General features: G+C 41.7%; 1 protein-coding gene and 1 long non-coding RNA gene across 2 annotated transcripts; both read right to left on the reverse strand.

Moving 5' to 3' along the window:
* Positions 1-488: 488 nt before the first annotated feature.
* LOC138968275 (WD repeat-containing protein 55-like) lies at positions 489-14,569 on the reverse strand. Its single transcript, XM_070340833.1, has 8 exons — positions 14,447-14,569; positions 12,185-12,294; positions 11,078-11,260; positions 7,308-7,380; positions 3,927-4,033; positions 3,388-3,487; positions 2,714-2,883; positions 489-986 (listed from the first exon to the last, which is right to left on the reverse strand). The coding sequence occupies exons 1-8, from the start codon at positions 14,459-14,461 to the stop codon at positions 653-655; spliced, it is 1,092 nt and encodes a 363-aa protein (XP_070196934.1). The 5' UTR covers positions 14,462-14,569; the 3' UTR covers positions 489-652.
* On the reverse strand, positions 8,376-9,986 carry LOC138968276 (uncharacterized). The gene is made up of 2 exons (XR_011456119.1): positions 9,605-9,986; positions 8,376-9,202 (listed from the first exon to the last, which is right to left on the reverse strand). It is a non-coding gene; the product is annotated as an uncharacterized lncRNA (long non-coding RNA).

A 14,569-nucleotide genomic window follows, 5' to 3' on the forward strand; every position in this document is an offset into this window, starting at 1 on the left:
TAATTGTGTATGAATGTGTTAAGTGTAGTTGTAAATAATGATCACTTTCACTGCCGTGCGTGTTCTGTTTGCTGCAAGTGATAGGTTGTGTCTTTCTTCTAAACTTACACCAATGTCTATGTTCTAAATAAAATGTTCTTTGTTACTGCTTTTTCTTCTTTTTTTTTTTTTTGAGAGAGAGAGAGAGAGAGAGAGAGAGAGAGAGAGAGAGAGAGAGAGAGAGAGAGAGAGAGAGAGAGAGAGAGAGAGAGAGAGAAAGTGTGTGTGTGTGGGGAGGGGGGGGGGGGGCGGTTGCATTGTTCACTGCACTTGTAAATGAACAAAAGAATTAATAGTCTCTGTTTTAAGTGCAAGTCTAAAGTACACACTGCAGGGTGAAGAAAAGTCTACAAAGCTTGTGTACACATTAACAAGTTGCCTCTTTATTTCATTTAATATGACACACGCACACACATTCACACACACACACGTACACACAACACACTCTCCACTGACTGAAACTTGCTTTCACATGTTACTAGAACACAAAAATTGTTATATTCAGAATCGGAATCGCAAAAACTAACACACACACTTTCTCTCACGATGAATTTTCTCCCGACTGCATGACTCATTTTCACAGTATTGCGTGTGTACCTGAAACACTAATCAATCAGTCTGATTCACTATCATCATCACTGTCATCATCTTCATCATCATCATCATCTTCGCCATCAACGTTCTCCTGGCCGTCTTGTTCTGCAAAACCGGCAAAGAAATCAGTTTGTTTCGTCGTTCCGAGTTTCTTAGATTTGTTGGCACTCAGTGCTTTCTTGCTAGCGTTGATCTTTTCTTTCCCCACATCACTGACACTCCAGAACTTGACGCATTGGTCGTGTGAACAACTGAGCAGAACTTGGCGATCATGTGACAGGGCGAGGCCTTCCACGTCAAACTCGTGTTCTCCAACCACCCCTATGAAGCGGTTCGGTAAAATGTTCACAGCCCTGAAAGAAGGAAAAGGCCAAGAAAGACAATTAACAAAAAACCCAACCTTTTCATCAGTAGAGCAGATTCGGGGAAGAAAGTGTCCACTCTTGTGCCCCAGCTCTCAATAATTAAGTCAGTGAGTTGGAAAACACATTTTTATTTTTCTTCAAGCTTGTTCTTCCGTCGCGATATAACCTTGAACGGTTGAAAACGACGTTAAACACCAAATAAAGAAAGAAAGAAAGCTTGTTCTTGCTCTTAACAAAAATAAACAATACAAATCTTTTCCAATCAAAGCGGGGGAAAAAGCTTCAGGAATGAAAAAAATGTGTTTTTAGATTACCTGAAACACGTATTTTGTGGCCTACAAGACACATTTTTTTCCTGCTGAATTGCGAGGGTTTTTCAGTGATCAGAAGAAAAAACAAGTCACGTAAGGCAAAATTACTACATTTAGTCAAGCTGTTGAAATCACAGAATGAAACTGAACGCACTGCATTTTCTTTTAACCGAGACAATATACAGTTTCGTCAATCCCCGCGGCAGTTTTCCCGTGCAACACAAAGTGAAATTGACGAGGCAGAATAGCGCAATAGCGTACTGCGGTAAGCAGGAAAGCGCGCTTTTCTGCATTGAATAAAACGTATTATATCTACACGATTTTGGAATCAAGAAATGATAAAGAATAAGATGAAACATTTTTGGATCGGTTTCTTACATTTTAATCGTAGCACTAATTAACCTATTTTCCTTAATTGTGATCACATTTTAAGACTAAACATAACATATGTACATGTATATATATTTTTAGATTCAGAATTTGATGAAAAATACGATGCAATCAATTTTAAATCTGTTTGTGACAATTTCATTTTAATGACAACTTTAATGAGCAAACTCATTCATTAATTTTTAAGCCTCCACGCTGAAATGCAATACCAAAGTCCGGGCTTCGTCGAAGATTACTTGACCAAAATTTCAACCAATTTGGTTGAAAAATGAGGGCGTGACAGTGCCGCCTCAAGTTTCACTAAATGCCGGATATGACGTCATCGAAGACATTTATCGGGAAAAAGAATAAATGGTCTGGGGATATCATACCCAGGAATCTCATGTGAAGTTTCATGAAGATCGGTCCAGAAGTTTTCTCGGAACTGATTTACACACACACACACACACACACACCACGACCCTCATCTCGATTCCTCCTACATTTAGTCAAAACTTGCCCTTGCTGCATCAATCATGTTAATGAGCTCGCGAGAGTGTGGAGAAAAAGGGGTGAGCGTTATGTTGATGGCTGCATCATTGAACACAATACCCAGGATTGACTAAACGAGATGGTATGGGGTATGATTTGCCTCAACCAAACTGTTGGACCTGTGCTTTTCCACAATCTTGGTCGTGGTCGGGAAAATGGTTTCAACTATTGTGCATCCACTTCACGAAGCGCCGATGTCAGACAGTCATCAACGCCAGCGGGGGTCATACGCACAATGACCTTCCGGCGGGTTTGGCGTTGCCCAGGACAACAAAGAACGATCCCATACCGAAGTAGAGTGTTATAAGAACATCTCACTTTTATTTTGATTCGTTTCAATTTGAGGTATTTTAGCTATGCAATTTTCAAATGTAAAGTAAACTTATTTCTAAAGAGAATTTGCGTTTCTTTTGTTGCTCGGTATATGTGTGAATGCAAGTATTTATATATGTGTGTGTGTGTGTGTCAGTACGCATACTGTACCTAATCTTGCCATCACTGGACCCTGTGCAGACGATGTCATCGGTCAGCCGCACCATGGATGTGATGGAGGCCGGGTGACCGGGGAAGCGGTCACTCATGTTGCCCCACTCCCCCCAGTTGAACAGGTACAAGATTCCGTCCCCTGACCCACACACCACCTTCCGCTGTTCCTGAAAGATACAGTGGAACCGCCCATTAAAATTCCCTTGCTTTTAAGAATGCGTGTGTGTGCTTGTTCACGTGTGTGTGTTTGTGTGTGCATGTGTGTGACTATCTTTTGTCATGTAAGCCCATTTGGCTTGGTGTTTTTGCTGTTGAATTTTTTTTATCTCAGTTATTTGTATGCTCGTTACAATATTTGCTTGTTTGTTTTAGAATGATGGGACTCGCGCTGTAAAAAAGTTACTTATCATTATTATTATTATTCATTTTTATTAACCCCTTCACTGCCACAGTGGTTGTAACTCATCCGAATGGTCTATGGGAAAGAACTGTGTTTAGAACCCCTACAAGTACTTGGACAGTGGTTACCTCCCATTTAGTTTTCAGAAATGTCCTGAAATGTTGTTGACACAAATCCCACGTATGAGATACGGTTATGGGCGTACGATAAACAGAAAATGACCACGTATTACATACGGGGTGGGCAGTGAAGGGGTTAAATGTACACATACCTTCACAGCACAAAGACTCAGCAACTCTGAATCGTGAAGCTCAGACTGCATGACTAGCTTCTTCTGTCTTATGTTGAAGGCTGACAGGGTTCCGTCTCCACTAGATAAAGCGCAAACAAAAAATGTTGATAACTTTAATCATAACAGAAGGGGAAGGGGGGGGGGGGGGGGGAAGGGGGGAAGAAAAAAAGAGTACAAACAGAGAGAGAGAGAGAGAGAGAGATGAGCAGAGAGAGAACAAGGCAGATAACAAGACAGAGAAATGAGAGAGAGAAGGAGAGAAGTGAGAGAGAGAGAGAGAGAGAGAGAGAGAGAGAGAGAGAGAGAGAGAGAGAGAGAGAGAGAGAGAAAGAGAGAGATGAACAGAGAGAGAGAGAGATGAACAGAGAGAGAGAGAGATGAACAGAGAGAAAGAAGGCGAGAAAGAAGGAGAGAAAGAAGGAGAGAAAGGCAGAGGCAGTGCGTGTACAAAACACTGAAAGACAAACACACACACACACAATTTCCCTTCCACACTCCAACACACAGCTGACAACAACCTAGCGGCCAAGAGAATCCTCTGATCTTGATCGATCATCATGTCGCTGATGAAGTCATCGCACTCTTTCAGTTCCATGGTGGCCGCCTTGCTTCTCATGTCCCATAGCTGCAAAACAGAACATTTTCCATTTTTCAATTTTAAAACATTAGTTTTAATAAAGTGTTGTTAGGCCTAAAAAAAAAAATAGGTGTGGTTACGGTAACACGACCTACCTTATTTTTAGGGGCCGACCCTATAAATTTTTATTACATTTGTCAACAAAAACAAAAAAACAAAACAAAAAAACGAGTGCAGAAAACGCAATGAAAGCGAAAGTGCTCGAGTCGCACACTTATTTCCCTGTCAAGTAGGTTTAATTTGTACACATCAAAAAAAAAAACTTAAAAAAAAAAAGTGATTGCCTACCTTCCTACCGTATTTTTTTTGGCTATGTTACCTTAACCACACCTTTTTTTTCTTTTGGCCTTATCATAATTGCTGTACAGTGCATCGTTTAAGACCTCCAAAAATCTGATAAAATCAGGTCTTCAAAAGGAGGGAGTCTAAAAATGGGGGTAGATTATGAAGAGAAAATCTGAAAAAGCAAGGTATTAAATGGGGTTCCACTGTATTGTTGACAAGACAACTCAGCACCACAATGAAATGACTGCATGGAAAAAGAATTTGAAGAAGGAAAAATATTGTTTGCTCTTGATCGACTGTCCACTTTCGGCCTTATGGCACTTCCAATCTTCTACCCTATCCTTCTTCTTCTTGTCAATCACTTCTACCCTATCCTTCTTCTTCTTGTCGATCACTTCTACCCTATTATTCTTCTTCTTGTCGATCACTTCTACCCTATCCTTCTTCTTGTTGTCGATCACTTCTACCCTATTCTTCTTCTTCTTCTTGTCGATCACTTCTACCCTATCCTTCTTCTTCTTGTCGATCACTTCTACCCTATCCTTCTTCTTCTTGTCGATCACTTCTACCCTATCCTTCTTCTTCTTGTCGATCACTTCTACCCTATTATTCTTCTTCTTGTCGATCACTTCTACCCTATCCTTCTTCTTCTTGTCGATCACTTCTACCCTATCCTTCTTCTTCTTGTCGATCACTTCTACCCTATCCTTCTTCTTCTTGTCGATCACTTCTACCCTATTATTCTTCTTCTTGTCGATCACTTCTACCCTATCCTTCTTCTTCTTGTCGATCACTTCTACCCTATCCTTCTTCTTCTTGTCGATCACTTCTACCCTATCCTTCTTCTTCTTGTCGATCACTTCTACCCTATCCTTCTTCTTCTTGTCGATCACTTCTACCCTATCCTTCTTCTTCTTGTCGATCACTTCTACCCTATCCTTCTTCTTGTCGATCACTTCTACCCTATCTTTCTTCTTCTTGTCGATCACTTAATTCTACCCTATCCTTCTTCTTCTTGTCGATCACTTCTACCCTATCCTTCTTCTTCTTGTCGATCACTTCTACCCTATCCTTCTTCTTCTTGTCGATCACTTCTACCCTATCCTTCTTCTTCTTGTCGATCACTTCTACCCTATCCTTCTTCTTCTTGTCGATCACTTCTACCCTATCCTTCTTCTTCTTGTCGATCACTTCTACCCTATCCTTCTTCTTCTTGTCGATCACTTCTACCCTATCCTTCTTCTTCTTGTCGATCACTTCTACCCTATCCTTCTTCTTCTTGTCGATCACTTCTACCCTATCCTTCTTCTTCTTGTCGATCACTTCTACCCTATCCTTCTTCTTCTTGTCGATCACTTCTACCCTATCCTTCTTCTTCTTGTCGATCACTTCTACCCTATCCTTCTTCTTCTTGTCGATCACTTCTACCCTATTATTCTTCTTCTTGTTGATCACTTCTACCCTATCCTTCTTCTTCTTGTCGATCACTTCTACCCTATCCTTCTTCTTCTTGTCGATCACTTCTACCCTATCCTTCTTCTTCTTGTCGATCACTTCTACCCTATCCTTCTTCTTCTTGTCGATCACTTCTACCCTATCCTTCTTCTTCTTGTCGATCACTTCTACCCTATCCTTCTTCTTGTTGTCGATCACTTCTACCCTATCCTTCTTCTTCTTGTCGATCACTTCTACCCTATCCTTCTTCTTCTTGTCGATCACTTCTACCCTATCCTTCTTCTTCTTGTCGATCACTTCTACCCTATCCTTCTTCTTGTTGTTGATCACTTCTACCCTATCCTTCTTCTTCTTGTCGATCACTTCTACCCTATCCTTCTTCTTCTTGTCGATCACTTCTACCCTATTTTTCTTCTTCTTCTTGTCGATCACTTCTACCCTATCCTTCTTCTTCTTGTTGATCACTTCTACCCTATCCTTCTTCTTCTTGTCGATCACTTCTACCCTATCCTTCTTCTTCTTCTTGTCGATCACTTCTACCCTATCCTTCTTCTTCTTCTTGTTGATCACTTCTACCCTATCCTTTTTCTTCTTGTCAATCACTTCTACACTATTCTTCTTCTTCTTCTTGTCGATCACTTCTACCCTATCCTTCTTCTTCTTGTCGATCACTTCTAGCCTATCCTTCTTCTTCTTGTGGATCACTTCTACCCTATCCTTCTTCTTCTTCTTGTCGATCACTTCTACCCTATTCTTCTTCTTCTTGTCGATCACTTCTACCCTATCCTTCTTCTTCTTCTTGTCGATCACTTCTACCCTATCCTTCTTCTTCTTGTCGATCACTTCTACCCTATCCTTCTTCTTCTTCTTGTCGATCACTTCTACCCTATCCTTCTTCTTCTTGTCGATCACTTCTACCCTATCCTTCTTCTTCTTGTCGATCACTTCTACCCTATCCTTCTTCTTCTTGTCGATCACTTCTACCCTATCCTTCTTCTTCTTCTTGTCGATCACTTCTACCCTATCCTTCTTCTTCTTGTCGATCACTTCTACCCTATCCTTCTTCTTCTTCTTGTCGATCACTTCTACCCTATCCCAAATCAATTCTTTCCAAACAGCTCACATATGTATCTTTTCACTCATCACATAATTATGTCTGCACATACACAAACGAACACACACACACTGGAATGCAGTCTGATGCCTCACAGTTTACCATTCCATTTGAGACAGGTAATCATACCAAATCACTCCCCCGAAAGCAGCGTATGGCTGCCTGAATGGCGGGTTAAAAACAGTCATATATACACGTAATAATCCACTCGTGCAAGAACACAGAAGAATTATTTGTATTTGTAATTATTTGTATGTTATCTCACACCCCTGCCACCCCCTTTCGGGCTATTGTAAAGCACTTCGAGCTGTGTAGAAGCGCTATATAAATGTTATTATTATTTTTATTATTAAGAAGAGAAGTAACCAAATCACATTCTTAACCTGCCGGGCGCGTGCTTCAACTGACCTTTAGCGTTCCGTCATCATCCCCTGTGACGACAAACCTTTCTCCCGTCACCAGTAAACTGTTAATGGCCGTCCTAAGTAAAATAGAATTAAAACAAAAACAGTGAGTAAAATTGAGTTACTTGAAAATAAAACGAGTTGAAAGGAACTTCTTCTTCTTCTGCGTTCGTGGGCTGAAACTCCCACGTACACTCGTGTTTTTTGCAGGAGTGGAATTTTACGTGTATGACCGTTTTTTACCCCGCCATTTAGGCAGCCATACGCCGTTTTCGGAGGAAGCATGCTGGGTATTTTCGTGTTTTTATAACCCACCAAACTCTGACATGGATTACAGGATCTTTTTCGTGCGCACTTGGTCTTGTGCTTGCGTGTACACACCGAGGAGAGTCTGCACACAAAGTTGATTCTGAGAAATAAATCTCTCGCCGATCGTGGGGACGAACTCACGCTGACAGCGGCCAACTGGATACAAATCCAGCGCGCTACCGACTGAGCTACATCCCCGCCCACTCAAAGAAAGGAACTGAGGAAGAAGGCCCAATAAACATGCCAGAACTGGGCCACTGCTGGCGTTTTGATGGCAATGCCAGTTGCCAGAACTACTGCCATCAAAGGCCCACCTATGGCCCAATGCTGGCATATTACCCGTATGCACATTGGCAAATTGATGGGCCATCACTGGCAAGCCAGCACTTTGCCAGCAAAAACCCATCATTTATTTGCTGGCTTTTTGATGGCTTGCCATCATTTTTCCAGCAATTTGCCAGCAATTTGCCAGCAAAAACCCATCATTTATTTGATGGCTTTTTGATGGCTTGCCATCATTTTGCCATCATTTTGCCAGAATTTTGCCAGCAAAAACCCATCATTTATTTGATGGCTTTTTGATGGCTTGCCATCATTTTGCCATCATTTTGCCAGAATTTTGCCAGCAAAAACCCATCATTTATTTGATGGCTTATTGATGGCTTGCCATCAAAAACCCAGCATTTTGCCAGCATTTTGCCAGCATTTTGCCAGCATTTTGCAGGTTTTTAGTTCCATATAAAAAAAACCTTTTTTCCATATATTTTCCGTTAATGGCCCTTTACCTGCTGAAATTACCGGGCCACAACTGGCCCGGCAAAATGCCATATTTCTGTCTTTACCATTGCCAGCAAAATGCCAATAAGTTGCAGGAAATATACCAATACCACTGATTCGGATAGAATGACGGCTCTATTCATGTACTCGATCTGCACAGTCTTGTTAGCCCATAGATGGTTGTTAGAAGTCTATAAATATGCTTTGTTTTGTCATTTTTTACTGTGAATGTAATAACAATAACAAAACACAGCACATCAATGGACTTTTCAACCCATGCTGGCGGCAAGACGTGCGCAAATAAAGCAAAGGGCAATGCTGTCAAGCTGTACATTAGCAATATGCATATGCGTAATTATCAAATTCATCAGTAAAATGCAATTGAAATGCTAATCACATTTGTCGTGTAACTTATCTGGCAAGTAAAGGCAGTGGTTTTGACAGAATATCGTCATCAACGCAGTTATAGCGGGCACAACAACAATACAGTAATATATATTAAAAACAAAACAAATGTAAAGCTTCCAAACAGCAACGACTCATTACCGAAACATTACAGAAACGTACGCTTTGTTTTCAGTTGCTCACTGTTTTATTTTATTTGTACAGCGTTCTAAATTTCACACTCGAGACATGATGACCAAAGGCAGGAATGTTTCTTGTTCACTTCCCAGTAAACCTCCGTAGGATTGTCTTGATTCTGTCATTTCTCTGTTCGCATCCGCAACGTTGAGATAACGCTTCTTTTCTTTGTCCTGACGTCGTAGCCTACGGTAAGCCATTGAAACTCTCAAGTCCTCCTGCCGTTCACCTCTTGAAACATGAAAGCAAACGAGTTTTGTTGGTTTTAATTCATTATTCCATATCACACACACACACACACACACACACACACACACACACACACACACACACACACACACACACACACACACACACAACCAAACAACCAAACAAACGCAAGCATACACGCAGGCATGCAAGCAAACAGCACACGCACGCACGCACGCGCGCGCGCTCACACACACACACGCGCACACACACACGCGCACACACACACACACACACACACACACACACACACACACACACACATACACACACAGAGGCATTCTCACAGAGAGGACGACTTCTTGTAATCTATCATATTTTCTGAACTGACTAAAATGCCAAGCAGAAGTAAGGGGTCAACAGGAATATGTATTTTGATCTAACCTGCGAAGCTTACGTTGTCTCGGACAGCTCTCTTGCGTTTCTCTCAGGAACTGAGACCCAGGCGAGCTGCATCTTATCCAGTTGGGCAGTCAGACACTTGCACAAATCTTTGTTCTGGAGTGAATAGACACATACTCAATGTCAACATTCACAAGATGCAATTTGTTTGGTTACAAGTAAGCTTATGGTAATGCCTATGGTGCTTTTCTTTTGACAGAGACAAAACAAACTCAATCACACAAAGAAAGGAAAAAGGCACACACACACACACACACACACACACACACACACACACACACACACACACACACACACACACAACCGCGCGCGCGGGCGCACACACACACACACAACCGCGCGCGCGGGTGCACACACACACACACACACACACACACACACACACACACACACACGCGTGCGCGCGCAGATTCTTTCTTACAGAGAGGACGACTTCTTAAAGTCTATTATATTTTGCGAACTGACTCAAACGTCCAGCAGAAGAAAGTTGAAAAAAAGACCGACAACGGAGGAAAAGAACAAGAAGATACTAGATCTAACGCCGTTGCGACGACCTGCTCACCCACAACTGTTTGTGAAACTCACCACGCTTGCTTCTAGCCGGAGGAGATCGGACGCGTACTGAAATCGAAGAAGGTGCTTTGGAAATTCCTTGAAGTTGAATGCAAAACAAATAACCGGACATCTGCAGAACCACCGCGGGCCGGATTTAGTTGACAATGCGTCATCATCACGAGTGACGTCAAGATATTTCGACATTTGTTTGTACATTACGTCACTCCAAGTGAGAAAGTCATACCGCTGTGCTGTCGCAGATCTTCTTGCCAGCAATTATCCAGCATTGGCCCACTGCTGGCGTGCCAGCAAAAACCCACCTATAATTGCCAGCAAATCGCCACCTATGGCCCAATGCTGGCAAACAAGCACTGGGCCACCAATGGCGTGCCAACAGTGGGCCAATTAAGGCATTTTACTGGCCGACAATATTACTGGAATGCCAGAGATGGGCCAGTGATGGCAAGCCATAACTGGGCCTTTGTTGGCAAACCATAATTGGCCCAGTGTTGGTTTTTTTATGGCCAGCTTTACCAAACTTGCCAGCAAAAAGCCAGCAGTGGCCCAGTTCTGGCATGTTTATTGGGAGGGAAGCTGTAACCAGTAAACTATTAATGGCCGTCCTAAAAAAAATAGAATTAAAACAAAAACAGTGAGTAAAAGTTACTTGAAAATATAACATGTTGACAGGAAGAATGAAAGACAGGGAAAAATGTACAGCATATTATTATCTCTCTCCTGAAAAACAAGAAAAGATACAAAATATTCTTTACTTTATTGTCTATAGCTGCACATATAAAGAATCACATTGCTCAGTTGATGCACACATGCTGTTTTGATTTCAACTAGGATTATTGCACACACAAAAAAAGAAAAAAAGAAAGAAATTACTATACTTACTCATGTGCTGGTTTTATTTTCCGACGTATCCCTCCAGTTTCCACATCAATACACCAGAGGGACTTGTCTTTACCGGCCGTGTAGAGACGATTTCCTCCCAGTGAGAACTTCAAATCTCTGCACGACTTCTTGTGGTGCTTGTGTGTTCTTTTGCACTCGTTCTTGTTGACTGCATAGCTATGGCTTTGAACAGAAAGCAGTAACAGAAAGCAGTAACAGAAAGCAGTAACAGAAAGCAGTAACAGAAACAAATTGTGAAAAACAGTCAGACAGATTTAACTGATCTGTTGAATGATACAGTGGAACCCCTCCTCTAAGACTCCAAAAGACGGGCGCAGTGGCGTGGTGGTAAGACGTCAGTCTCCTAATCGGGAGGTCGTGAGTTCGAATCCCGGTCGCTGCCGCCTGGTGGGTTAAGAGTGGAGATTTTTCCGATCTCCCAGGTCAACTTATGTGCAGACCTGCTAGTGACTTAACCCCCTTCGTGTGTACACGCAAGCACAAGACCAAAGTGCGCACGGAAAAGATCCTGTAATCCATGTCAGAGTTCGGTGGGTTTTAGAAACACGAAAATACCCAGCATGCCTCCCCCGAAATCGGCGTATGGCTGCCTGAATGGCGGGGTAAAAACGGTCATACTCGTAAAAAAACCCTTGTGCTAAAAACATGAGTGAACGTGGGAATCTAAGCCCATGAACGAAGAAGAAAAAAAAGAAGACTCCAAAAAATCCGAGAAAATCAGGTCTTAAAAAGGAAGGAGTCTTAGAATAGAGGAACATTTCCAAAGATTATGAACAGAAAATCTTAACAAGCAACACACACACACTCTATCCGTGAACCAAAGAAATCTGAACCAGTTGTACATAATAATAAACTGGCCATTATCCACATTTTGTCCTGCAAGTGTAAGCTACGTTGTTACACTGAATCTACATCAATGTTTTCACTATGGCTTCACTTTCATGGGCTATATATATATATATAGTTAATAAAATGGTTAATTTGAAAAGCAGAGAGTGCATGAATATTTCAGGTTCGCGCTATATAAGTTCTCATTACTATCAAGTATCATTATTATATCTGGAGCATACCATAAACTGAACTTACATGGTCACAGTTCCGTCAATGCATCCTGTGGCAGCAATAGGCTTTGAAGGGTGACAATCTACACACATCACAACGTCTTCAAATTGGATATCCCCCGGCACTGCATCTACCTGAACAATCAAACAACGTCTTCAAACTGGATATCCCCTGGCACTGCATCTATCTGAACAATCAAACAACGTCTTCAAACTGGATATCCCCTGGCACTGCATCTATCTGAACAATCAAACAACGTCTTCAAACAGGACATCCACTGGCACTGCATCTATTTGAACAATCAAGCAACGTCTTCAAACTGGATATCCCCTGGCACTGCGTCTGCCTGAACAATCAAACAACGTCTTCAAACTGGATACCCCCCGGCACTGCATCTACCTGAAAAATCAAACAACGTCTTCAAACTGGATATCCCCCGGCACTGCATCTACCTGAACAATCAAACAACGTCTTCAAACTGGATATCCCCTGGCACTGCATCTGCCTGAACAATCAAACAACGTCTTCAAACTGGATATCCCCTGGCACTGCGTCTATCTGAACAATCAAACAACGTCTTCAAACTGGATATCCCCTGGCACTGCATCCACCTGAAAAATCAAACAACGTCTTCAAACTGGATACCCCCCGGCACTGCATCCACCTGAAAAATCAAACAACGTCTTCAAACGGGACATCCCCTGGCACTGCATCTACCTGAACAATCAAACAACGTCTTCAAACTGGATATCCCCCGGCACTGCATCTACCTGAACAATCAAACAACGTCTTCAAACTGGATATCCCCTGGCACTGCATCTACCTGAAAAATCAAACGAACCCCAAAGCAGTTCTACACCTGAGAAATTACATTGGTGGCGCATAAACATGAATACAAATGGACGACTAAAACATAACATTAAAATAAATGTACGATTCTTATACAAACAGTAAACACGTGGTCGACCATATAAAACCACGATCGTAGCCAATAGCTGACTCCAATGTGAATGTTATGCAGTGCCTCAATCTTGATAGAATGCCTTTCTCTTTCCAAAACCTGTACATCAGAGTCACGTTTGACTGGCGATGCCTTCAGTACGTGATTGCTAAGTGTGCGTGTCGATTTTCCAAACTCCTGTGACCTCGACCAAAACTCACATGACCTCAGGCAAAACGCATTGTCAGCTTACACTTGGGGCAAGCGATCATTGCCGCAACAGATCATAAACTCTGATGTGTATACTATATATTTTCGAAAGAAATGGGGTCCTATCGAGCAGACACAGCATAACATACAAATCAAAGTCGGTTATTCGCTGCGATTGTGGTTTTAACTGATCGATCACATGTTTCCTGTTTGTACTAGAAAAGCAGGAAGCGACTCTTCCTCAACACTAGAATATCATGAAAGAGTCATTTCCGAACGTCAGGGTTACTCTACCAACGTCATATCTCTTCAGCTCCAGAGGAATCATAACCTACAGCTAAAACATTAATTAAAACGAAAAACAATGATCTCTTAAACATTGTTTTAGGCACACACAAAAAAAAAGTCTGTTTGCGGTAACATAGGCAAAAAAAATAGGGTCGGTAGGTCGGGATTTTTTTCCCTTTTTTTTTCTCCCAAAAAACCATATTTTTAAGTTATTTTGCCAAAAAACAAAGACTTTATATATTTTATATTTTTTAAATTTTTTTTTCTTCCCAAATGCCAAAAAAAGTCTAGGGTCACGCGAAAAAATAGGGTCAGTCGGGATACCGTAAACAGACTATTTACTTTTTGGCCTTACACAAAATAGCAGGCAAAAGGCTGAAAAGATATGTTATGTTATGTTTTTGTATTTCATGTTTTGTTATGAGCGGAGAGCTGAAAGTGCTCCTTCCAGTTGACTCACTTCGAGGACCTGGAAAAAAACGCCTTGTAGGAGAATGCACATCTGAAAGTAGTAGTAGTAGTGGTAGGGACTGGATTATTCCATAAGCCTCGCGGATTTTTAGCGTCCCATCTCATTAACAAATTTGTTGTAGGTCAATCATATTAACATGCTCAAAATCGTTTACTCAATATCAATTATCGTACAAATAGAGTGACTCAGTCATAAGCTTTTGTACGTCAAGCAGATTTTGAAAGTGTTAATGGTTTGTGCATTTTTAACATCATCAGTCATCACAGTGTGTTTCATGATGGTACATTAGAAAAGGAATGTTTCCTCTGTATTAGTGCTGAAAGAGACTAAACAAACTCCGGCCAATGTTGTTGCTTTCACACAAATACTGCAGTACCTCTGCGGCTGCCATTTTCTCCGATCAAAGGCTAACAGACTGCGGACGAATAGCTCTGCTGTTCACTTCGTGCAAAACAGATCCATGTGGCTAGCAGACAGCACTTCCGTCCGGAAGTGACGT

Source organism: Littorina saxatilis, linkage group LG6, assembly GCF_037325665.1.
Source record: "Littorina saxatilis isolate snail1 linkage group LG6, US_GU_Lsax_2.0, whole genome shotgun sequence".
In the NCBI taxonomy this organism is placed as follows: Eukaryota; Metazoa; Mollusca; class Gastropoda; order Littorinimorpha; family Littorinidae; genus Littorina; species Littorina saxatilis.